Source organism: Oreochromis aureus, linkage group 13 (genome assembly GCF_013358895.1).
Source record: "Oreochromis aureus strain Israel breed Guangdong linkage group 13, ZZ_aureus, whole genome shotgun sequence".
In the NCBI taxonomy this organism is placed as follows: Eukaryota; Metazoa; Chordata; class Actinopteri; order Cichliformes; family Cichlidae; genus Oreochromis; species Oreochromis aureus.
The window spans coordinates 27957526-27985257 of NC_052954.1; the positions used below are offsets into that span (position 1 = coordinate 27957526).

Consider the following 27732-nt stretch of genomic DNA (forward strand, 5'->3'; position numbering starts at 1 on the left):
AAAGCTTTGAAGATGAGGGAAGTTGGTCTCCCATCTCCAGCTTTGGCTGATATGCAAACGCAGAGAGAATACACACAGACATACATACACATATTAGCCCCACCACCACCACCACCACCACCACAGAAACACACACACAAAAGAGCCTGTCAGCACAATGCCTTCAAATATAGCCGTCCAATCTTTTGACTCTCAATTTGCCCACCTTTTTGATAATACGCGCCTGTTTGAAAAAGGGTGAAAGGCAAGGGTAGCATGCAATTTAGAGATACTACTGTGTAGCCATTTTCAGCCTTCCGCCTCTTTCCCTCTCTCTCCTTCTCCATCGCTTTCTCCTCTTTGCTCTCCCTCTCTCTCCATCTTTTGATTATGCGATTCGCCTTGGCAGACGAACAAATAGAGGAGAGAAAAAGGTAGTGTTTGACACTGCCATTTTCAATGACAAAATACAATCTAGCCAGGGCCAGTAATTCGACGGGGAGGGATTAGCCTAGCGCGAGGTTGGGCCCCCAGATTAAGACGAAGCCCGAGCGCGGGGATCTTGAATTTCATCATCTTCGGCGCTCGGGCACAATGCAGTATTCTTCCCCCTTTTCTCCTCTGCCGTCTGATGAGGGGTCAGGAGAACTCACCTCTGCTCTTCTTCTGTTCCTCCTCCTCTTCGGAGCAGCACTCACTACTGCATTCATTCATGTGTCCTTTACTTTACATTAGCTCAGATACCTGAAGGAAGGGTGTGTGTGTGTGTGTGTGTGTGGGTGGGGTGGGGGTGGGGGGGGGGGGGGGGGTGCTCTTTACAGTCATGCACACGCAGGCAAAGTCAGAATCAAAATAACCTAAAATGTAATACGGATAATGTTGGATAAGGTTATACTTTTCATCACACATGCTTTGAAACAAACACACAGAAACGTGAAGGCTGCACAGAAATCTAAAGACAAACATACACGCAGGTGACAAAAACGGTTTTTCCAGCCAATTTAATCATGAATGCCAGAAAAGGAGTTTGCTCAACTTAGGCTGGACTGCCCTCTTGTGGTTTTACTAGTGCGAATGTTCAAATTAAAATAAACACTGAACCTAGTTTAGCAATCATTGCCTTTGCTTGCACATATAGACACAATAATTACGTGATATCTCTTTTAATCACTGACTAATATTGGCAGCGACAGTGAGAATATTCACTGTTTTTAAAAGGAGCAATGGGTGCAAATCAGTAGCACTGCTGTACATCAATGAATGCACATAAAGATCTCAACAGAACTGAGATACATTGGTTTGTAATAATTTAAAGCCTATATGAAATTGAAAATAGGATAAAGATGACATTTTAAATGTTTAATCTGACAATGTACTATATATTTTATTTCCATATTTATTTAAATGAGTCAAAGACTTTGGGATGTGGCAACAAAAGACTACCAAGGCTGGAATGGTTAAAACATTTTTTTTTAAAGTAACCATCCTAACAACTAATGAGTTTATTTAGTTATATAATTGGGTTTATAAAGAGCTTGTCAGACAAGTTCAGTCTTTTTGAAGTTAAGAAATAGTGACGGCTTCACTACTCTGTGATAGACTGGATAAGAAAATAGTTCAAGAATTTAAGAATAAAGTTTCTTAACTTTTAAGTGCAAAGAATTCTGGAATTTTATCATTTATGCCATATGTTATTTTTAAAAAGCTTCAGAAAGTCCTTGAACCAAGGTGAGAAATTTACATTCACATATAGTAATGAATCAAAAACAGGTCTCATTCTGTAATGAAGTCACTGCATTGGGTCAGGAACTCTTCAGAAAACCATGCAAAAGAGAGGGGGAAAAAAAAAGAACAACAACAACCACCCAATACTTTCAACACATGTAGGAATGCCCTTCTCTGGGCCCGAGCTCACTAAAGAAGGTCTGTCTGACCTTTCCACCCGTTTTGGGAAATCATAGATCCAAAAAACTAATTTCAGCTTCTCCATCCTCATAGATGCTCAGAGTTTTTCTAAATCACTTCTAAGTGACTTGTTGGAAGGATTTTTTTTAGGCTTTATAGTTAGGAGAAACACGGCCTCAGGATACCTCCACATGTGTGTGAAGGTGTAAGGTTGCCTTCTCCCTCCTCTCCCTCCATTCCTGCTGTCAGTAGACTTTGTCAGGCTTTGATCTTTCTATCATTAGTCAGGTATGCAGAGACACAGGCAAACCACCAACTTGTCTTTTTCTCTCCCTTTCTTGCTTTTTCTTTTCTTGTGCTCTCCCACGCTCTAGCTAGAGAAAACCGGCTGACCTGCTTGTCTTCTCTACTCTCTGTCAAAGATAGAAAGGTAGAGCAGCGTCTGCCGTCATTTCTTTGAGCTTGATGAGTACAGAAAGTGACAGTTTCTGTGCTCTCTGCCAGCTCTATTTTTCCACATTCTTTAAAAACAGGGTGGAAGAGTCTCTGTGTCCATCCCTGTTGGTCACTAACAGTGCATGTCTCCCTAAAGTCACGCATTGGAATATTTGGAAGTTGGTTTATGAGAGTACTTCTTAAAGATGTGTTTACTCGTGTCATGAAGTCTCACAGTTGTTTTTTACAACAGAGAAAATTGGTACAGTTAAAAGATTTGTTACTTCAAACAGCTATCCCTTTAACATAACAGCACACAAAATAAATCCGCTAATTAAAAAATTAAAAACAAACAAACAAACAAACAAACAAACAAACAGTCCATTAAAAAAAAACAACAACTAACTTTTGAATTGTTTTACTACAATATACTTAAAATTTTCTGCAAGTAGAAATGCAGGCTGACCATTTGTTAGGAGAGGGGGGGGAAAAAAAAAAGAGGCTTGCATAAGAGAGGAAATACCCATCTCTCTTGATATTCCAAGCTGAAATTCTTGGAAACAAAGAAATATTTGAATACTTTCACAGCTCCTGATTAAATATGTTACAGTATCTTTGTCCTTTAACTAAAGGACCAGAATATGTACCTGTGACCATACAGAAGTACTTGAGTAAAACCAATCTTGCATAATTGTGTTCACACTAACTGTTGAATGAAAAATCTAAAAAGACTTCAGTTTGGTACCTTTCTCACATCTAAAGTCAATATGTGAGAGGTTTAAGTGATAAACTGATATATTCTGCAAAGACTAGGGATCTTTTAGGGTCACTGGTTGCATGACTACAACTGGATTCCTTTTTATATCATTTCCTATCATGCTTTGTGTGGAAATTTACAAGGAGAAAAACTTGCTGAACAGTGGAGCAGAAACAGTGGGGGCTTTTGGCTACAGCTGCTCTTTGTGTGTGCAATGATTTGTTCTGTGAAAACAGAAAAAAGCAGAAAAGAGCAGACGATGGACACAAGCGAATGAAGAAAGAGCACCTAGTGATTGTTGGCATTGCTCACATGATTGAATGTCAGGATTTGCATAAAACCTGCTTGGTTTACTGGGAAAAAAATACAAATAAATAAGTAGTACAGGTATACACAACTCCAGGCAAGGTTTTCTTTATCATTTGGATAACCAGAGGCATTTTCTTGAAATTTCACTTCTTGTTTTAATAACTGCATATCTCAGAGTTTAAATGTATATTTAAACATCTTTACATAGAAAGGGGAGTTTCCCTGGTCCAGCACACAAATCAAAGTGGGTTGTATGTTGGACAATTGGACGAATGTTGAACTTTTCACCGGTCGTTTTTACAAGAGCGATTTATTTACCTATTTATTTATTTGCCCATGAGTAAGTTTGCTAATAATGTTGGTTGAAGCTAAGAGAAGCATTCAACAGGAAAAAAATAAATAAATTTTTAAAAAAGGGCTGTTTTAACGTCACCCTCTTCCAGCTGTGAGCAAATGCACCCTCCTCAGAGTGTGCGCCCAAATGTAGCAGCGATTCATTTACTCAAACTCATAACAGAAAGAAAGAAAGGCAGTAGCCTATGTTAAAACAAACAAAAACATTTCATTTAAATTAAAAAAAAAAAAAAAAAAGCAATGCTGGGGAGGGAAACACAGAGAAACTGGCTTCTTTTTTCCACTCTAACTGTGTTTACAGGCCGTTCCACTGTTTATCAGTCTCACTGTGCACTGTGTCCACCAGGGGCTGTCCTTTTCATATTTAACCATTTTAGTGAAAGCACTCAGGATATGCTGCTGGTGAAAAGCTTTTCCAGAGCTTGCTGATGGAGCTGCAGAAGCTGGTGATAGCCTGGCATACTCAGTGGGATGGTGGACACGTATTTGCTCATGCAAGTTAGTTGCGTGAGTCCTTTGCTGGCACTATACGTCTGGACAGGCGGCACATCCCTTGGCTTACATCCTCAGGTTTACCTCTTTCATCCAGTTTAAAGCCAAAGAAATCCCCCATTGGCGACTTTGTATTTTCTTTTGGCAAATAGTTCCTTCATGTTTGGACTTATTCTGTGTCCTAAAAGCGCAAATCAGTCTGTGCATGTATACATTGCTCCGCCCATCAAAAAGTCACCTCCACGAATATATCGCCTATCGCCATTTATTGAACTGATGAATGTCGGTTGGAAAAATGTTTACATATTCCCCAACCGTACTGTATGTGGCCCATAATGTGAAATGAATTTGACATCCCTGTTTTAAAGTGATTTTTTCATGAGATTCCTGGTTGATTTTGGAGGTGTGCAGGTTTTTATCTTCTAGTTTTTAATCCTAGATTAAAAAAAAAAAAAATCAGTGAAAATTTTTTTCCCCACAGTCCCAGTGATTTTCCTTTGGTGGAGCGATACCTTATGAGGACAAAGATGGTGAATTCTGCTTTGTTTTTCTATATTGAGTGGAAGGATTTAGTGCCTATGAGTAAAAAAGGCAACAGTCCAATAGAGGACCTAATTTTTATGCATGTCCACATTTTAAAACTACTTTACGGTCTACACACTGAGGTGAAATGGTGCTTACTACCATGTTCTGGGGTTTCATTTAATTATGAGAAAAGCAACAGTTCATTAACTAACCACAGGGTGGCGCCTGCCCTGAAAGTTTCCCCTTATGTGTACTTTGAACAGGAATTAGTGCTGAGCTTTAGCCATAACCTGGGACAACAGTTCCAGTAGCAGAGAAGGCCCATTTCAGTGAAACAATCTTTTTATTGTCACATTTACATTAGCTTGCACTACTAATAAAGTTTGTGAATGAAAATGTTACTTGGCATGACTCTACAATAAGATGGTAAGAAAACAAAGACAATACTTTCTATTTTTTAGTTTGATGCATTTATTACTTTTAGGCTGAACGTCTGTCATTTGTTTTTAATCAGGATGTCCTAAAACTGCCTGAAAAGCTGTCAGTTTTAACTAAAAATGCTAGAAAGAGGGAGCTTATTCTCCACCTGATCCCAGGGCTGGATCAGGTGACCCTGAATCCTCCCTTAGTTATGACACAATGGCCGTTTATCAATGCCCAAGTACGCGAGTACGTACTCGCGTTCTCGGTGAGTACGTACCCGCCGAGAACGCAAGCACGGGACTCGCGATATGTACAATTGGAACACCTGCGTGCGTGATGATGTCACAGGTCCGGAGTTTTTACTGCCATCCCTCCTAATTTAACTGTGAGTAACATGTTATGAAGCTTAACTTTAATCACAGCCAAACCGGTTTACTCAGGAACAAATAAAACACTGAAATAAACCAAACATTAACATTTAGAAGTGATCTAAGTGACTTATATATCATTTTTAACCTCAGTAGTGAAACCTCTATTAATAAAAATAGTGTACATGTACATACGTGTACATACCTTAATAAAAACAAGCAGGTGAGATGTTAGAACACTTTTATTTCTATTGTAGTGGACACTCAATACTATAGACAGCTGCTGGAGTTTCTTTAACCTGAGTAGTGAGAAGTCCGCGAGCGGGGGTTGAAAACGATGTTGAGTTTTGGACGAAATGCATTCTGGGATATATAGCTGTCCCAAGTCCACACCGATGCATGCTCGATAAAACGGGCGGATCGAGAACACATCCGGGACTTTTTCACGTTCTCGGCTTGATGCGTGCCAATTGGAACAGTACTTGGTCTCCGACTGATGACGTATCACGAGTACACGAGAACGCAAGTACGCACAAGTACGCATATTGATAAACGCCCAATAGGTCTAGGCTGCTGGGCGCTTCCCATGACGCACTGAGTGCTCTCCTCTGTGTTTATACACCACTCTACATTTAATCATTAGTTATTATTAATCTCTGGCTGCCCCTCCCTGATCCTGGTTCTGCTGGAGGTTTTTCCTGTTAAAAGGAAGGTTTTCCTGGAGGAACACCTGGAGGTTTTCCTTCCCACTGTTGCCAATGCGCTTGCTCATAACGGGTCATATGATTGTAGGGGTTTTCTTTCTGTATCATTTACCTTACAATATAAAGTTCCCTGAGACAACTCCTGTTGTAATTTGGCACTATATAAATAAGACTGAACTGAATTGAAAAATGCAGACTCAATTAGTTCAACATGTGTGCAAGATTGAGGCACACCATGTCACACACATACAAGTTACCATGAAAAACAGCAAAAGAAAGTTTCCAGTTTTTCCTGGCCATCTCCACTTCTCTTCACCAGTTTGCTTCAATTCTCTACTTTGCTGTCTCAGTTTCTTCGTGCTCTCACAAACCTCTACAATACAAGAAAATCTCTCCATCTATGTTATTTTTTTATGTTGTGGTTCTTCTTGACAATTTTTGTTTTAGTTTTTTAACTGAAACTTTTTTCAAAAATTGTGTCTGCCAAACACTCAGCAGTTTACAGTTTCTTTCTTTTTTTTGGCCATATGAATTAGTTGGTGCAACAATCTAGGCAGAGCAAAACCATATCACTTAAAGTGTAAATGCATATCCTTAAATAAAAGTATGTAATGTTAAATTTTAATGTTTGAAACAACTCAGTTGTGACTGTGGAAATGGAAAGAGGCTGAATAAAGTATCGTTCCATGAAGAGGGCTTTTATTTTTCCACTGTCATGGGACAGTGAATATGGTGCACAATATCTGAAGCTGTGTCACAAAGAAAAAGGCTTCCCCACTATCACTTTCTCGCTTCCGTCAATTTTCCATGACAGCCCAAGCATGACTACTAGAGAGCAAGCAACTGTCCTTCCTTGGATACAGTTTTAGTTTTCACTTGTTTCTACTGACTTATACAGCAGTCTGACTGACATGGCATGAGCACATTACGGAAAAGCAGTTGCTGTAATATAAATTGATGGGAACTCCTAAAAACATTTGCGTTAATAAAATAACAATTGAATTTTACAAGCACGTATATTTTACATGCACATGGTTTGTGGCCTCAAAAAGACAAGTGTAAAAAGTACTCTACTATAGCAGTCTGTTACTACAATAAAAACAAATATATCCATGTAAAACATGTACTTGAATATTACTCAAGCCATTTAATCCAATGTACTCAGAGTATGTAATGACATAAACTGACCACATGGTGGCACAATCTGCACATGAAATGCAAAGACCGTGTCCCTAGAAGACTCCTGAGAATACTGAGAGCTGGTAAATCATCCCTGTCTTGTTTAACATGTAATCCCCAAGTTACTCTATATGACATTTCAGATGAGTTTGAGCACTTCACACAATTATAGGCTGCGCTCCTTTCCAACCATCAGATTAGACAGAAAATATGGATATGTAACAACAATAAAAGCATCATTAACCATGTTAATGAAGAAGCATGTGTACACTTAGTACTCACATTTTCTATGACAAACGTCCATTCTTTGTCCTCAAACTCCTCTGCGTGGGGGTCCTACAAACAAGACAACAGTTATTTAATTAAATTCTCATTTTCATTTTGGCTGTGTGCCAACAGACTTACACCACAGAAAACTGTTAATGAGTGAGCTCATCAGCTTCCAACCCACTATCATTTCTATTCACCCCATGACCCAGTTTTTATGTTCCATTTCCCCTTATAAATTGTTTGCATTACTGAGGTGAATTTCAAGTACACGAGGATGAGCTAATGAATCCACAGATAGAAACATTAAAAATGCAGAAAATTTCTGTGTACTTTAAGCATCTTCGTGTTTCCTCTCTCCCCATCTTCCTGCCTGTTTAAAATCGACGTAATGAAAGAAGACAGCAACGGCAGGAAGGCAAGGCAGGAAGCAGCCCGGCCTTACAGTGCTGCGGTGGGTGACATTCACTGCCCTCCAGTACACTCTTAAGCACATGCACAGTACACACAAACACAAGACAGAGCTGGACACACCACAAAGAGAGAAAGCACAGCTGCATGTCAAGTGGCAAACACTAAAAACTGGGCCCATTGAAACCAGATGGTTGGATGCAGGTTAAACCAGTACAATCACTTCAGGTGCTAAAGCATCTGCACATATATTATGCCAGTATTTGGACTGTGAGAGTCAAATTGCAGAACAGGTGATTTGATAGGTCGGATTTCAGAGATGCATTAAACCCTGGTTGCAATGGCCGTTTTAATGATGGTCAGCTGACATACCTCAACACCAAGGGGCAACCCCTAGACTAAAAAAACAACCTATGATTTATGGGGCACAACTCAGGTTTAGTCTCTACACCTTCATTTAAAAGGTAGAGGAGTTTCTCTAGTGAGGACAAACACAAACGTACAGTCTGCTGTTTGTTGCAGCCTCAGCGTGTAATACACGTGCTCCGATTGCCTTTTTGTCTGGCTGACCTCAGGACACACTCCCAGAAATCAATATTCCTGCAGTCTAGTGTAACAATCAGACACAACGCCCACATGGGCACAAACACAGAAAGTAACACAGCTTGCTCACATACCACCCCCAAACTGTAAACTTGCTATTATTTCACATCCCACATAAACTGCTTTTAAGCACCAGCAGAGTGAGGCGTTATCAGCTGTTTTAGTGCTGCTGGTAAACAGAAGCTGCAGATCTCACACAGCATGCACATTCTTCTGTGACATATCGTTTTCATTAACAAGTTCCAACATTAGCAACAAATATATTTTAAAATATGAACAGAAAATGCTTGTCCTTTCCAATAATTCATAACTGAACAACTCTTGTGGTACTCTCAGTGAGATTTCTTTTCAGATACTTTGAAATAAAATTAAAAAAATAAAATGTCACAAGTCAAATCCAGCTAATTTAAAACTCAGTAGGGTAAAAACAACAACTGCCCACTTTTATTATGCACATTATCTCTGCTAGGATTGATCTGTCTGCATAATGAGCAGCCAGAGCACTGCCTACTTCAGTTAATATTTAATCTCATGATTTTTTTTTTTTTTTTTTTACTATATACAAAGTTCAGCTAAGGCTGCCTGGTAGTGTACATCCCCCTGAGGCTACAATAATGCAGGGCTCAGCTAGTTCAACTGCAGAGCTTGAGGCCAGAAAACACTTTGACAGGATCTTCAAATCATGGTTAAGTTTCCTCTCACTTTCAGTTACCACAAGTCAGAAAAAAATCTGAAGTGTAAGTTATTAGACACTTGATTTGCCAAGTGTTACACTTGGGCAATTCAAGAGACAGGATTAAAAAAAAGTACTGTAAAATTCGGGGCACAAATCCCGTCTCATTTAAAAAACATTTAATGTGTAAAAACTGGTGCAGTCTCCTACAACACAGGTAAAATGACCCAGGTAACGTTAAAAGCCCTTTATAACGTTTAGTCGTTATAGGACCAGAGATGTCTTACACCTGAACAGGTCTTAAAACTCTAAAATTTACAGAACTGTAGGCTAGGGATGTGCACGACTATCCAAGCAGAGGAGTGAATGTCCCTGCTGACAGGTACCACCAGAAACATAATAATTGAAACTGAGCTCATATTTTATTGTTATACAATATCAATTAATTATTTCTGTAACCAAGCAAGGTTACCAGAGCAACTCTGCATGCAGCTTTTGACCTGCAATTGACCAGGAAATTGTTTGCCAGTAATACAACTACTGCAGATTAGCGTGTTAATGCATTTTCAAAGGGTCTGATTCTGTCTGGGGTTTTACTATAGACAGTATTTCCAGCATGAGCTGTATGCTACAAAAACTGAAAAGCTATGAAAAATAATAATGTCAAGAATCTAAAGAGAATGAGGCCCTGCATCTTTTTTTCCCCCTAAAGACTCTGTGAGATCTTTAATACAACTATAAATATTTACATCGTTTCCCTTTCACTCAGTGTAAAACAGTTCAAATACAGTATAAAAATGTTCCCATTTAATGCACTGTCCATTTATAAAATGGATGACAATCAGCCTGAGCTGTCTTAAGGAAAATGAGCACCATTTCAACTTTAAGTCTCAGTTTTTCCACATTATAAAGAAAGGCTAAATCAAATAAACCTGTCAGCACAGCCACTTTACTTTCCTCTTAAAGAAATAAATCTGTATTGTTAGATAAAACATTACTGGCAGCTCATTACTCTGAGTCTGACCATTTAATTAAAAAACTGAAATTTATTGTTAATCCACTGGAAAATCTTTTTCTTGTCGACAGACAGGAAATTTTGTTTAATTTTTTTATCTATGGGAGATTTATAAGTACTACTTCTTCCCACTAATTTTCAAGCACCTGTTGTACTAGAAGACAATATTTTCCTTCCTCTATATATGCTCCATCTTGTATATATGTACACATATGCTCAAAATAAATGATCAATTAATCAATCTATTTTTTTAAATATTCAAACCTTGTCTGGTGTCTTTTTTAGTGAGAATGGTGTCAAAGTTACAACGATTCAACCTTCTTGGATTAAAATACCAAAATAATAAAGTCAAACATTCTAAAAACAATGATTTACACTGTGACTCCCATCATCGACTCTTGTATTATTAGACACCCTGATCTATGACATGCTCCTGGCTGTGTTCATGTAAACCAGGGTGATGTTTCACAGTTTCTTTATTTTTATTATCCAGAGTGAACAAAAACCTTTCTACCAAGGCAGCAGGCTTACAGACTGCATTCTATTGCCATTTGATTTGGGCTCCATCCAACTTAATGGTTGAATGGTGCCTTCAATGGTTTTGCGTTTTATCTCATTATCAAACCAGCGTTATTATTTCCTCTGGGACAGGAAGTGGAAGTGGGCCTAAAAAAGAGGCACTAATAGTACAGTTACGCTCAACAACCACAGACTTCAAAAAACTGAGCCAGTACACACGAAAGCAGACATAAGGGTTTGTTTTTACAGATGTCTGGAGATGAAGTCTTTACTCTATTTGAGGGTTTCTGTGTCAAGTGCCTTGGGATTGACTAGATTTTCATGTATTTAGTAGCCAAATTGTTAAAAGCCACCACCACCGCTTCACAAAGCAAGACAATTATGGTAGGTATTTGTGGTAGGAGTTATGGTAAAGGCAGGTAACAAGACACTGAGCTCTGAGCTGACCTGTCAGCACAAAAGGCCAGTATGTTTAGTAAGTCAGACAAGGTGACAGATACCTGTTAAAATGTACAGTAGAAGCAGAATTTTTGGCATAAGCCATTTATAAAAATCATATTACACAAGTGTGATCAAACATTTTATGAAACTAATATTTAATTACCAAATTCAACCAATCATGATGCTTTGACTGAATCCTTCAGCCCCTGTGTCTTTAGCACTTTAGTAGCATGATGACAATTCCATGCTACACACTCTAGATTTATATTAACCAAGGAAGCAAAACTGCCTCAAAGCATCACAGAGTCACCACCATGCTTCACTGTAGATGGCATCATTCTTCCTCCTCCAGACTGCATTCTTTTATAAAAGGTAATGATTTCTTCTCTTAAGCTCTAAGCCTGATGGGTTTATGGCTTTAACAGAAAAACCTGAACTCTGGAAGTTAGAAATTGTTTGTACAAGAATTGATTTGTAAATTTGTGATCTTGTGAAAGATGTCATTAAGGGATTTGTAGGCAAAAGTCAGGAAAAGCAGCATTTTATGTTAAATTTAGAAAAATATTAGCTGTGTTGAGCAATTTAAACTGTCCGTGTGTGCTTTTGGTATTGAAATCAACTGGAAAAGTTCACATTTTGCCATTAGGATTAGTTTGATGAGGGGACTAAGTAAGTGTGCTTCCAACTAAATGTGTGTATATATACAGGGCTCGCAAAATTTCAAAATCTCTGGTAGCCCTTCGGGCAGGCACTCTTCAGTTTGTGGTAGCCCAAAATAAATTTAAGTAGCCCGAATAAAAAAGAGAGCAATTTTTTGATTGATGTTTTGTTTCCTGTTTTGTTTCCATTACAATATTATACATTAAAGTATAATATTGTAACGGAAACAAAACATTAATTAAAAAATTGTTGAAACACAAATTACAACATTGTATAAAAATTACAATCATCAACTCAAATACTTGGTTCTAATTGAACAGAAATTTCTATGAACTTGTAAGAACTGTGTAGAACATGAATCAGTCTGCGTCAGGTCCTGAATTTGAAATTTCCACTGAAGTCATGGGTAAGAGATAAGTGGAACCAAGATCTAGGACATTTTTTTTGAAGTTTGCAAAGACTGCTAAATTTTGCCAATGGTAGTTCACTCTTTGCAACATAGTACGCTGTTCTAAACAGATTCTAAACAGATTTTTCAGGTTTATTTTTAGTATGTTCTTTGCAATTGGTGTTTGTTCTGGGAAAGATATTGCAGACTGAGCAATAATGCATTTCTTGCATTTCTCATGGGTTCTAATGGGGGTCTTTCTTAAAATTACTGGTCCCAGTAACAAAGGCGCTTGGCGACTCAGAAATCGAGGGAAAACCAACAACACACCCGGCAGAACATTATGTTATTTACAGGGGTGCACATAAGTGGTCCGCAGGTGCGCATTTGCTGTCAAAATAAAAGACGCCACCCAGATAAGAAGTTGCAATGCGGCGTTTGCGTATATATAAAACACTGTTTTTGTCCGCTAGAGTGGGATTTTCACGGCATATTCTGCACCACATCTCTGTGCGTTCATCATTTGTTTGAAGCCAGCTCACCTCCTGCAACCATTTTTCCGAGAGTACGCGCTTCTTTTGCAGTTCGGACTCCTTCTGACATTTCTTTGGAGGTGGAGGAACACCAAAGTAATTGCTTAAAGGAGCTTGCTTCTTCATCTTTAAGAGTTCTAAACAAATGTCTGTCCTCCTCCAGAAAATCATATGTACGCAAACACGCGTTGCAACTTCTTATCTGGTGCGCGTCTTTTATTTTGACAGCGAATGCGCACCTGCGGACCACTTATGTGCACCCCTGGTTATTTAGCTTGTCATATTCCAGCCACAGAAATTCTTTTGTCCATGAAACCATAAAGCTGCACCTTCTTTTTCCCTCATAGTCTGATTGGTCATAACTTTTCCGTTTTGTGGTCGGCTTTTCTTTGGCTGTCACTTCTTCACCCTGACCTGTCTTATTTGGCTCAGCAGAACTAAAATACCGGCGTAAATCCTGCTGCTTTTACACAGGTACTTACATAACGGTCAGCGATTCTCTGCGCAATCAACCTCTCACATGTTTAAGCTTGCTGTGGGAGATTTCACTTGTCAGATTTGAATAGTAAGCTAATGAGTGATAAGACGATGTCAGAGGAATTGGTGCGCAATTAATCGTCACTCACCAATCAGTGCTGCCGCTCTCTATACACAGTTCGCACGATCGCAAAGTGAAAGCAAAAACAAGCGCCAAATTCAAACGCGATTTCAATATGTCACATATTGACAGTGGTTCCCCGATGCCAATGACACAATTACCCAGCTACATTTCCGAAAGAATGCATAAGCAATGACATATATTTTTCCTTCCTATGATAGCCCGACGGGCAGGGCTGAGATAGATTTTGGTAGCCCGACTGGAAAATTCGCTAGCCCCGGGACGTCGGGCTAGCGATTTTGCGAGCCCTGATATATATATGTTTAGCCCAACATTTTCCCAGAAAAGTCTGAAAAATCAGGACTAGAGTTTCCTTAAAGGCCTGTTTTATACAGATAATAGAGCAGCAGGTTACCTTAAAAAGAGTGACCGTGATCTCAATGTTTTCTGGTACAGGCCACACCACGACTCCTCTGTAGGGGTTTTTGATGCCAGGCTGCCAGCTGTGAGACTGCAGGACAGAAGGATGGATGATGAAAAAAAAATTACATTTGTAAATAAGTGGAAATTGAAACTTTTCTTAAACTAAAAACTGCATCTAATCCAATACCAACCTTGGAGGATTTCCGTCGACTTCTACGCGTCCAAACCACCACCAGTTTGTCTGGTTGCCTGTGAGAAGAGAGAGAAAAGAAAGATTAATGTAAAAAAGGTCAGTCCATCCACCTCTGTGCTACACTTCAACATATAATTACTGTCAGTCTAATCTAGATTGCATTTTATTGCTTCAAGTTTAAAACCCTGATAAGCCTTCTGCTCTGCACACACATATACAAACACCTGCATAGTCTCACAGCATGAATAAATCATGATGAGACAACTAAACCCTAGCTTTGTCCCTGCAGACTGCAGCACAAACAACAGGATGCACACTTGCAGAAATACAGAGTATACACATACAAGCACGAGTTTAGTCTAACAGGAAAAAAAACAAAAACGAAAAACAGAAAGAGTCTGACAGTTAGGATAATCTGACCCAGTCCAGGATGGAATCAGCTGTAACGTGTAATAACCACTGACATCAGTGCACGAGCTGTTAGTGGCACAGCATGGAGGAAGCAATTTGGAGAGGTTTCACACCTGAGATGCCAGCAGCACATCTTTCAACCCAAATTCACCAGAAAAACAGTAACGAAAAAGCCTTTTTTGTTGTACATGAACATGATTTTTACATATGTGAACAGACAAAGCAAACATTGTTTATAGAAACATTAAAAAAAAATAAAAATTTAAATATGTAACATTCATGCCCAGAAACAAAAATCAGTAGATTAGAGATTGTGACTATTTCACAAACTGCCATGCTAAGTTCAGTCGCATGACAAGGCAGTGCTGTGGTGGTTAGCACTCTTGCCTCACAGCATGAAGGTTCTGGGTTCAAATTTTTTTTGTGACCTGATGTAATTCCTTATTTAAAAAAAAATATTTTCAGTACTGCTGCATAACATTTTTTTTTTTTTTTTTTTTTAAACTGACAAATGAGATGACAGGCAGCAGTTGAACGAACAAACCAATACAATTTTTTAAACAGCATCAAGACAATGCAGGGTGTTCATAAGCAGAAGAGGAGTGGCTGTAGTTCAGATTAGGCATCTAAGTGCATTCTAAAATGCAGCTGATGGTGCTGCGGTTCATGTGTTAACTGCTGAGGCATACTTTGGCTTTTAGTCATGCTTAAGTATCTCTCCCCCCCCCCTCTCCTCTCTCTCTCTCTCTCTCTCATGGGCAAGCCTCCACTTCATGCTGTGAACCTCTCCAGCTTCATGGATAACAGTCTGTAGCTAATCCAGACCTCTGGTTATGCACTGTACAGAAGAAAGGGAGCAGACTACTCTAGTGTATTCATCAAAATAACTTTATAAGCTCTGTGAGTGACTAAATAACAAGAAGTTTGGTATATATTAATCAAATAATGAAAAGCTTCCCATAATGTATAATCCACAACAAACATCTTTCCAGTTTCTAACTTGTATGACCTAACATAAGGGGAACTCAACAAATTAAATGAAAATCATAGTATTGAGTTTGTGTCGATTTGTGTGAATCACTGGCTATGCAGACTGATGGATTTTAGGAAACGCAGAGATAGAGTTCACCACGGAGGAGAAGTAGTGCCAAAAAATATCAAGATAAAAAAATTGAGCATGTGAAGAACAGACTTTTCCTGTAGTGGACAGTTTGTACTGTATTAACACTGTTTCACTACAATTAATTGGTCTATTTTATGACTTTGCTCTTCATTGTGACAATAACATTTTAAAGTTAAAATTCAGAATGAAACACTAAGCTTCTTCATGCAGATCGGTATTAAAATCCAGATCTGCATCATGAAGTTCAGTATGTATCTGCAGTATTTCAGTGTAAAGTACTGGGTGTTAAACACTAGATTCATACATGCACCAGCCTTTATGTTTAAGATTTTTAAAAGAACAATAACAAAGGAAAAGAATGACAGACTGTGTTACAGAGAGCAAAAAGACAAGAGAAAAGAGGGAAAGAGAGTGAAAAGAGACAAGAGGAGAGGGGAGAAGAAAAATGACATAACAATTTCAGCCTTGAGGAGAGGCCCCACATAGAGGAGCTATTGTCCAACAACACATGCCATATTAGAGAGAAGGCAGAGACACACAAATATCACCCTCCCTTTGTCTCCTTTGTACAGTATTTGTTGAGCTATGAGAAAAATTTAAGCCATTTGTCTGCAGGCTAAATTATTTCAACACCCTTTTTTAGTTGTGTTCAGCTACAACTTCAAGGCTTCATTCTGTGTGTAACATTAATCAATGAGCCATCAGAGGGGAATGTCACAACACAAAAACACGAATGAGATGAAGACGGCCACAAAAAGGGCTGAGGAAAAACTATTAAAGTGCGCATTCATCAGCTCTCAATCATACCAAGAGTTCACTAGCAACACAGCTAGATTACAGCCTTATCTTTACCCTAGCTTTGAGGTTTAGTTTAGATGTTTTATAATTTTATAGTATATGTCTAGTTGGTTGGATGCTTTCTCTTCATGTAAGAACTTTGCAAAGTGGCATCCAGAAAAGACACCGGTAGGTTGAAGCACAGTACACAGATTAGAATTAAGCCAAGAGTGCTCTGGCCAAAATAAGCAGCAGTAGAACAGAAAGTGGTTAAACAGACTAGTGATACCCACACAAATACATACAGCAAAACACAATAAATATGAAACAAATTATTATGAAGTCCAAACCCTAGGAGCATTTTGTCTCATACTTGAGCACGACCACTACCCTTCCGAATGTTAAGACCTTCACACACTGGATGCCTAAAATCCGTGCAAATATTTTTTGCCTTAAAAATATTTTTCAGACTCACCTACTCTTACTGCAGCCGATCACATCAACCGCATAATTTCACTGGATGAATTTACGGTACTTATTTTTTTGAACCAAGTATTTTATAATCCAAATAAACAGACCTGACCAGTTAGCATTTGGCAACAATTGCACTCAAAACTCAAATTGTGTGCCGTTACTTAATTCACAATGACATGGAAACAGTAAAATAATACTATTTTACTACACTCACACTGCTAGACGCTGCTCCTGGTAAATGTCTGAAATGATTTTTCTGCCTCCTCAGATATGTTCCCAATTCTGCCAAGAACTCAAACTCCCTCACTGACATCCTGAAATATGTACGAAAGCAGCCGTGATACACCTTCAACTCCTGTACCCTCACCCCCTCCAGTCTTGGGTTGGACTCTGTCGTCTCTGAATATCTCGAAAGGCAGATCGTTACTTCAACCAGAAAACCACAAGCAAACTCAATGTGACCATAACATGTAAAAGAGGATGATACATTTATTTGACATAGATTTATTTTACCAACAAAGATTTCCATTTAAAGAAAGATCAAATAAACTAAAGGTCTGGAGCCAGTCAAAGAACTGACACCATAGCAAATGGATTGGTGTTTATATAGTGCCCACTCAAAGCACTCCTACACTACAAGCCCTATTCTATTCTATTCTATTGGCAATTTGGGGTTGAACATCTTGCCCAACACACAGACTAGAGGAGCCAAACCACTCACTTTCCCATTAGCAGATAAGCTGCTCTATCAAATTGAATTCAACTTGTTTAAATAGTACCAAACAACAAGAACAGTTGCTCTACCTCCTGCACCACAGTAACCTCAGAATAAAACAGTAAAAGACAAGACACAAAAAAGTGGAAGGAGTCTGGGCCAGCCACATAAAGGGCAGTAGACTACCAGGATCTCCATCCTGAAAGCAGAGAAACACTCCCACAAGGAGGTCTGGGAAATATGAGAGCGGAGATGGGCAAAAGAGTGGAGAGAGGAGAAGCTGAGAATGGTAGTCCTCATTCTGATCTAAAGATTTGAAGCAAAAAAACAACTGGTTCATGTACTGCTAACGCTGAGCTCACCAAGGCTCCAGGACAGAACAAGGACCACTTCCACCAACTGTCAAAGACAACTGAGTTGGAGTTTACTCATAGTATAAGAAATCCACTGGAGAAGCTGCGGCTTAAAATGCTCCATTATTTTTTTTCAAAGCACTAGGCAATTAAAATACCCAAAGAGGAGCACCTTATATACCGCTTTATTTGATAATTTAGGCAAGATGGTGTAGGCGTACCCTTACTTGACTCTCACTAGCAGGATGGGAGAGATGAAAATTAGAGAGGCAAAAAGCATGAAATAATGAGCACATAAGTGTGCGAACTAAATGGCAATACAAGAGGGAAAATGTTCTACAGAAGACAAAAAAAAAGTAAAAGTGAAAAAGATATTCAAAGAATGTTCAAGAAAGAAATGGAAAGACTAAGAATTTGTGCATGTGTGTGTTGGAAAGAGATGGCAGATAAAACTAAAGTGGGTCAGACAGCTCAGCAGGGGCTGAGATGAGAGTCCTTGGAGATCGACAGAGCACAGATCAACACTTCTACACTTAAATTTATTGGCATTTGGGTATTTCTTATCCACAAAAATGTGCATTTAGTGAGCATGTAGTTATTTAATGTTCCCTTAAACACCACATCAGCAATATGTGGATTCCATAATCCTGAAGTTACTGTGGAGTATGTGTTTATAGACTTCACAAACACCACCTACCATTTTACCAACTGTTTCCATTTAGTATAATTAACCAAAAATTACCAGATTACTTCTAGTAGATTTCCCAATCAATTGAGCTTAGGATCGATATCTCTAAGACAAAGAGATATTGACATGGAGAAAGAGAAATTTAGACCAAGAAAGATCAACAAAGAGAGATAAGAGATAACTCTATCTCTCTATAGTTATTTAAGAGATAAAGCGAGATATTTAATCGCATCATCCTGCTTATTGTGCTGTATCATAGTGGAGTCCACTCAGTAATCACATCCTCTACATGTAAGGCTCTGCAGATATACATTCTACATTCATGTTTTTAAAAAACAAACAAAACACAAACAAATACCCACTGATCATTAGCATTCAAAGGAGAGTACTCAAACTCTCGGAAGAAGAAACTAATGCAGATTAGAAGGTCATTTGAACCTAAACAGAGCTTATGAATGGATAGAATATCTCGTAACTGTCAGAAATGGACAGCTGAGCCAGATCATAAAGAAGTATAGGCTCAATGACCACAAACTGGCAAGTGAACAAAGATGATGCAATTTCTCCTGAAATTGTGCAGTGAAGTAAGGAACTCTTAGTTTATTTCATTCACTTCTGTAATTCCAAATTTCAATCAGCAAAATAACGAGGACAATGAGAAAGGGCATACACACACATGCGCGCGCGCACACACACACACGTCCAATATGACGTTTAAGTGTTCACTGAGCTTTCCAATTTGAGCTGAAACATCTAATTTTCTTGTTCTTTTTTCCTATTATTATTATTTTATAAACTGTATTTTGATGCTTTCAAACTAGTTTTAAGAAACTTTCATGTCAATAAAGCACCTCTGAATTTCAATTGATAGACAAATTTATATAGAGAGAGACAGAGACAGAAAGTGAGAGAAGAATAAAAATGAATAAAGAGAAACTGATAGAGAGGGAGAAAAAAATAGGGAAAGCGAAACAGTGATTTAAAGAGACAGAAAAAGAGAGGGAGACAGAAATACAGACAGAAAGAAATACAGAGAGAGACAAAGTGTGACCTGACAACAAAAAAAGCATTTCTTTCTTATCAGTTCCTAAAAAGGGCTCACAAACTGCATGAGACGCTAATTTCCCAAAAGTGAAATAATGTCACCATCTATAACCCCACAGGATAACATGTGCAGCTTAAAACAAAGACAGTCAAATAATCTCGCTCGTCACTGTTTGAAAGCATGAACACTTTAGGCTCTGCACACCTCGATCCCCCTGGATAGCTGGAAGTGAAGGGTGTGTCAGGAAGCCATATCTTCCCTGTAGGCAGGAGAAAGGAAACACTTCATTTTTGGTATGACAGTTCTAAGACCAACATGTATACGCACACGCACACACACACACACACACACACACACACACCCACCCCACCTACACACCGGGAGAGTGTAGGAAACCCAAACACACAGCAGGGCAGGGCACAGCTAAGTTTCGGTGGCATGGCAATAAAACAAGTGATAAACACAGTGATAAAGTATCATGTATTTTAAAAACACAATAGACACTTTGGGAAATTGCAAGAAGCAAAGTTGTCCACTAAATAATGATTTCCATTTTTATCCAGCTGAAAGATAAATATTCTTCTTTGTTTGCTGTATTCTTAGCAGTATCCTGGATTGTGGTATCAGGGACATTAGAAAACTAAGTTTTCCAAATAGAACTGTCATCATACTCAAATGTAGTGAGCCACCAGCCATAAAAAAAACCCAGGGATGAATGCAATGAAGAGAATTCTTCTTTGACATGTGACATGCAGTGTAGGGGTGCAGCGCTAACTGACTGCCACAAGCGCTTAACGCCAAAGATCTGGTCAAAATGAGAAACACACAGTAACAGCCCCACCATTAAAAGCTTAGCAAAAGAATGTATTTGTCATACCCGACCTACTTCGTAAGTTCTGATTCAGTAAAGACAGCAATGAGAGCATTGTTTGGAGATAGAGACAAATAAAAGACAAAGGTGTGAAAGAGGGAGAACTGTTTTCACTGGAAAACAGCTTCCTTAATATTGTAAGTCCATTTAATCTTATTTACAACAGGGTTTGTTTTTTGGGTTTTTTTTTTTATTGAGTTATCTGTACTTTTTCCCCAACATATTGAGGAGTATAGTTATGTATGCAAATTAAACAGCCTAGTATAACTTTCCCTTCTTAAGCTGAAGCTTGTTGCGATAATGAGTTTCCAAGATTTTGGAGTGTGTCAGTGGGAGTTTTTTGCACCTTTCCATCCAAAAGAGTAGTTGTGGGGTCAGACACCAATATCGGACAAGTGCAGCTGGTTTGTGAGCACCATTCTAGCACATTCTAAAGGTGTTTGATGGGGTTGACGCTTGGTAAATTAAAACAATGACAACGCTTAAAAGGTAAAACAAAAACAAAAAAGAAGAAGAAGAAAAAGAATAAATGCATGAAATGCATCGGGGACTCTTGCAACAAAAGGCCCAGGGATACTCATGCCTTAGGACAACAAGGGACAGGAGGAGAGTAATAGGGAACTAAAGGCAGGAAACTATTAATGACCTTTCCACCTTTTGGGAATTTCACTTTTTAGAGAGCTTCCTAGTGAAAATCAATGTCAACGTTTTGTTTTCATAATTGCTGAAAGCCAAATTCTTAACTGAAATTAAAATCTAACTAATGACCCAGCCCTCATTCCTGTGGGCATTTTGATTCTTTTAGTGAGAAGACTGAAACAACTTGTAAACATCGCCTTTTAAGCTGCAACTGAGCTTTGAAGAGGACAGCTAACAGACAGCTTTTCAACACAGTAGTGCTTTATAATCATCTTGCTGTGTGCATTTTGTAAAATCTAAAAAACTTTCCTATAAAATCTGAAATTTGTTCCTTCTCTCTTCTGGCCTGCACTGCCAGTCATTTGACCTCCAATTATACAACAGTAAGTCAGTGTGTCTGTGAGAGCCAAAAGCTGGGTCAGTGACACAGAGTTAATGCTGAAAGCACTTAAGCCAAGCACAAGAGTCTGGAGTGAAAGCTAGAGCACCTCTCTAATCAGCTTGTGTGCCAGTCCATGAATGTGTAATGTTTGTTTGTCACTACTGTAATGCCAGGTTATGTATATCTGACAACTTTCTGTATTTGTGGATTTTTTTTTTATTAAAATGACCTTTATAGACTAAACACACAAAACAGCTACAGTCTTTAGTGTCTAATTTAAACATTTGATTTTACTAATCTCATTACTTACTGGATCTTGCTGCTATAAAAACTACAGACTGGAGTGTGAATTGGAAAAGCAGAGGATTTTTCCAGTCACTTCTAGACTTCATTATTTCCACTGAACACCTAAAGACATCAAGCATGAAGATTACTTTGAAGCATTTTCCATTCTGTAAACAGCCTGGGTTGTTTCAAGCCAGAAGCTATTATTTTTCAGAGCTCTTCTTAAAAGGATAGCTTTGTGGAGGCAGCTGTAGCTGAGAGCTTAACTGCAGAAACAGACTGAAGGTCAAGTGTGGCCAATTATGAAAGGTCTACCATAGCTGAGGAGAGGGACTAGCTGAGAGCAAGGTATAAGGAATAAAAGTGGGTAGGCTGGATGGATGAAAGTGGAGATCAAAGGCTCCATCATACCCTGAGGAACAGAGGTCAGGTAAGCGTCTTTTAAATCTTACCCCGTGAGAAAGCACAGGAAGCAAAGGGAACAAAATGCTGCTGCTGGCTAACAGCACTGGCCTGCAGATGAAGGGTTAAACTCTCTGCACAGAGAGAGTTTGGAAACTTCTGGAAAATAAAACCGTGTTTAAGTTGTCCCAATTTCTGGGAATGACAAATTTTACACACGGGGAATGGTTTGTACTTCCCTTCCTGTTTTTTTAAGTCAACTGGCTCATCTCCAACTGCTTACTTATCACTTCCGATACATTTCTGGGATGCAGGGGGAGTCCACTCATAGCATTATCTCTGGAAAAAAACATGAAAAGGTTTTCTAGGCAAACTGAGTCCTTCTACATCTGACATATCAAGGGGAGAGAAGCAAGTGAAACATTTGAGGTAATCAAAGCCCGTAGAAATTGATATGTGTGAATAGTTGACAAGATAATTAAGCATTACTGACCTCACCAGTTGGCACCCAAATTACTCCTTGGTTAAACTAATTACTTATATTTTATTATCATACAAAACCAGCAAACTGCTGTTTCTGAGATGTTACCGTGTTGCCCATCACCAATCAGGGCTGCATCTCAGAGGGCGTGTCTCTCTTGTGCAAACTAGCAAACAGATGACAGCCGCATGAACCATAGCTTCAGCACTTTGATAAAAATGAATGGCTGAAGTCAGATGACAGCCGCATGAACCATAGCTTCAGCACTTTGATAAAAATGAACGGCTGAAGTCAGGTGTGCCAGAGTAAACTTGTGCACAATGACCCATGATGCACTGTCAAATGATGATATCACAATAACAGAAGGAGCAAGATGGTATGAGTGAATCTGTGTTTCCCACCAAATGATCTCTGCATATAATCATGGATTAAAAAAAATAAACGGAGAACAAAAGAGTTTCATGAATCACAGTGGTAGTAGGAAACCAATGCAAACAATGATCAACATACAGCTTACTTCCACTCTAAAGGAAAACACAACAAGAGCCTCAGGCAGAGATCAGGCACAGCAGGAATCATGTAGATCATGAGTTTGGGAGCAAAATAATTAAGAATGAAACTACCTTTCAGTGGGAGAAGTGAGGTAATAAATCCTTTCCTCCCACAGCACCACTCACCAACAGCCTCAGGGAGTGACTGACACTGTACGAATCACAACCATCATGTGCTTAAGAGCGCACGCAGCAGAAAACAAGGAGCCCTGGTGAATACATTTCTAAAATTAATGATATATAAGCAGTCAGGCGACTGTCACAGCACCGATATCTGTGCGTAATCAATTATTTTGTCTGAGAATCAAACTGAAGAGGGAAAAACGAGAAGCTTTTAAGTCTTTAAGACCATTTGCTGGCAAATTAAACTGCTTATGTTTTAATTTCTCTCATATTATAATTCAAACAGCAGCTTAAAAATGTTAACTGTCCAACACATCTCTCCCCCTTTAAATAAAATGCCTTTATTTTCATGGCACAGTCATTAATTCACCAATTTTCTTAGCCACTTATCCAAAGCAGGGTCACTGGGGGCTGAACCGATCCCAGCATGGTCATGTTTTCTAATAGGTTTCAGGATATAAGCTTCAGTCGGAGTTAGACAAATGGAAAATTGAATTTCCCGATGTAGCATTAAATTCATATTATCATTATTGTGAGCTTTATAACAAACTAAATTTGCCTCTCTATAGTTTAATGCATCACAACATATAACACGCAGTTACAAAAACAAGACATGTTTGGGTCCACATAAATTTATGCCTGGATTTCTGCACACTGATATTTATGTGCAGGGGGCCATTTCTGAATGCTGGACTAATTTTTCTGAATCAGAGCTTAATATGACTGCATTTGGAAAAGTGGTCATAAATCTAAATAAATGTCCAAAGTAAGTAGCCATACACTGAGCAGGTATAACATCATGAACACCTGCCTAATATTGCATTGTTCCACCTTTTATTGAGAGCTGGGGAATTTGGAAGCCAAGTCAACACGTCAAACTCATTGTTGTGCTCCTCAAACCACTCCTGAACCATTTTTGCTTTGTGGCAGGGCCCATTATTCTACTGAAAAAGGCCACAGCCATCAGGGAATACCGTTTCCATGAAAGGGTGTACACGGTCTGCAACAATGCTTAGGTACATGTCAAAGTAACATGCACATGGCAGGATGGCAGGGCCCCGAGGTGTCCCTACAGAACATTGCCAAGAGCGTCACATTGCCTCCACCAGCATCGTGGTGCCAGGTTTTCCCGAGGTAAGCGACAGACACATAAACACACAACCCTGACCATCCATGTGATGCAAAAGAAAATGTGATCCAACAGACCAAGCCAGCTTCTGCCATTGCTCCGTGGTCCAGTTCTAATGCTCACGTTGTCACTGTTGCCACTTTCAGCTTTCCAACAGCTTGTCTGTTGGATCCAACCACACAGGTCAGCCTTCGATCCCCAAGTGCACCAAATGAATCTTGTGACCCAATATTGTTGAAACTGTTCAGCCGACATCGATTCACTTATGTTAACTAATTATGGTAAAGCTAAATCATTCACCACTGCATGTCAAAATGTAAATGTAGCTTTATGCTGAAGGTGACAAACTTCCAATAGGTGTGTTTCTCTTTTACCCACAGACTATTGAGTTTAGTGTGTTTGACTGCACATTAACCTCCTCTGCTGCACCACGCTGGCTGTTATGGCATTGGTCATTGGCAACCCCACAGGGTGCTATGATTGGACAATGAAGCAAATCATCCAAAGAACCCCAGAGGGGGAAAAAAACCCCCACTTTGTACTGCAAGAGAGGATCCTAAATTCCACCTACCTCAACTATATTTTCCAAAAGTGCGTTTTAAAACTGTACGAACTGTACAGTTCCAGACACATACACAGTATGAATCAGCCTGCAGATGCTGCAGCAGTGCTCTGCAGGCTGATAAATGATGAGCAGTCTTCAGGGCTGTGTGTTTTTTTTCTGGATGACAGCAGCAAAGTGAAACACACCAGCTGAGTTTTCATCACATTTTACACCCCATTGACTACTTCACAACCCTGCAATGTTTCATGTCTATTGGTGTGTGTAGGAGGAGTGTGTAAATGCCCTGTTTTTGTCTCATGATTGCAGCACAGAACAACAACACTTGGGTGAATTCTACTGCAAAGCAAGCCTCCCCCCCAAAAAAACAGAAAAAAAAAGAAAAACAACTGAGGTGCGACAGACAGAAGGAAGATGAAGTAATCGGGAGAGGAGGGAGATGAAAGAATAAATGGAGAGAGAAGCAGTCATTTTACTGTGAAAGCTAACCCAGAGGACATCAGTGGGTTTGGGGCAAGAAAATAGAAGAATCATAATTAGAAAAAGAGGAGATAAACTTCAAATGACAAAAAGCTCAAGCACTAAACATAAAAATTGCTTTACATTTGCTATAATTTTACATTTTACTTGTTTGTTTCTAAATAAACAAGCATGGATCGCAAACTGAAACAAAAACAAAGGAGATGTTTGCAATTAAGTAAATTCAATCCAAGGACAGAGTTATTTTTCCCCAAAACCTCAAACATAATGACAATCCAGATTTTATGGTTCCATCCAAAATTCCCGGACAAGAGAAATGACAGCTCTCTACTACAACCTGGCAATAAAAACCCTCTACTGGTGCCAAAGTTATACTCAGGAATCTGTCAAGGCCTTCAGATTTAAAGAGAATGGAGAGCCACGTCAGACAAGTTGGCAGGAAGAGGTTTCTCTGGCAGAGAAATGAGATGGACGCTCGCCATAATGCACACACGCTCAGCAGAAGACAACATGTCACAGCGTGATGCACGCTGGTCATTTCCACTGAAAAGGTTGGCCATTAGTCAGCTGTCAGCCAGATGCTTCAACCGTGGAATTCATTTCTACACTTCACGCATTTCACAACAAGTACATAATAACTGTGTTAAGAACACTGCTTCCACTGCATTTCACGCTTACAAAGACGCTTCAAATGAAAATTTCTTTTCAGTGCCCTCTATCACAAACTGATTCAAACAATAAGAGCCTGATTAATGTATGATAATAATTATTATAATAAAGCATGAACCAAAGGAAAATCCTGAGCACTGGAATAACATTATTGCTTTAACCAGTTTTGTTAACCTGTGACCATCCACTTATTAAAAGTGATTGAATTTTAACCTATACCAAGTTCTACCAAATACTAGCCAAGAAAAAAAAAAAAAAAAATGACGTATTTGAGTTTGACTTTGACTGTGTGTTAGCACAGTCAAAGTCAGTTTCCAGATCCATCCCAAAAAAAAAAAAAAGTCACAATAAGGAGAATTCATAAAGAGCTATGAAAATCTCCACATGATTTCTTCATCTTGTCATCCAAAGCCCTACCTGAAAAACCACCAAACTGTCAAGCTGTACCAGTTTCTACTGCCTAATTCAGTGACACCGAATTACAAAACATTTGATCACTATTCAGAAAATTCATGAGACACTTTACGTTGCTGCATCAAGGAAGCCAAGAAAAAGTTATCAAGTAGAGGGGTTTGTCCCCTAGGGGTTAAACAGCAAGCAATGGATGTTAACCAGCTATATAATGCGTTGCAATCGGCCCAGTGGCTGATATAAAGTTAATGGGGAATTTATGCACACAGCCATCACTTCTGCTTAAAAAATTGTCAACAATAACCAGAAAAAAACAAAGATTTCTGTCAAATAAAGGTATCTCATGTTCAGCCATCACTTGACTGTCTATTCATGCTTGCATAGTCATCTGCACCAAATGCCCACTGAAAGCCAGAAAAACAAAGCATCTATAAAGTGCTTTCTATGATAAATTCTTCTGCTGCTTGGATCTGCAGCAGGACCCCTTGTCTCCCCAAAGCAGATGGGAAAATCCACTTGTCTCTGTGTTTACCTGATAAGAGTGTCTGTGTGTGTTCAAAATGTCTAAATTCCTATAAATGTGTGGACGTATGGCTTCAGGGTATGTGTGCAGTCTTTGATTGATATGAAGCTTCTTCCACAGAACTGAATATTCCCTGTTATGTCACGTGGGCGTGAGGGAAGAAGTGATGATTAGCCATGCTTGCATGAGCAAGACAGACCAACCATGTAATCAATAATGTCTCTGTGCTGATTGCAGTGTGCAACTCCCACGTCTTCTGTGTGGGTCTGCAAGACCTACTGTACTCATCCAGGTAATGCTTCGTATATTTAGGGTCTGAAATAACACAAACTGGCTGATTAAAAGCTTAAATTTACAGCCATTACGATACCAAGTTTTCTGCTAGAAAAGCTGTTAATCTCAATGGTTTAGAAAAGCACACAGAGGGGCAAATTAATGTCACACTGAATTAATGTGAGATTAACTGTGAGAAAGTGAGAGAGCC

At 39.0% G+C, this 27732-nt stretch overlaps 1 protein-coding gene across 5 annotated transcripts in view; it reads right to left on the reverse strand.

The window, feature by feature from the left end:
• The window catches only part of ehbp1 (EH domain binding protein 1), a 161719-nt gene that overhangs the window by 127042 nt on the left and 6945 nt on the right, over nucleotides 1-27732 (reverse strand). For all 5 annotated transcript variants that reach the window (XM_039621737.1, XM_039621736.1, XM_039621735.1 and 2 more), the window contains 3 exons: nucleotides 14153-14210; nucleotides 13954-14049; nucleotides 7713-7766 (listed from right to left, as the gene is read on the reverse strand). In XM_039621737.1, the coding sequence (XP_039477671.1) occupies nucleotides 7713-7766; nucleotides 13954-14049; nucleotides 14153-14210 (208 nt within the window). The remainder of the gene's footprint in view (nucleotides 1-7712; nucleotides 7767-13953; nucleotides 14050-14152; nucleotides 14211-27732) is intronic.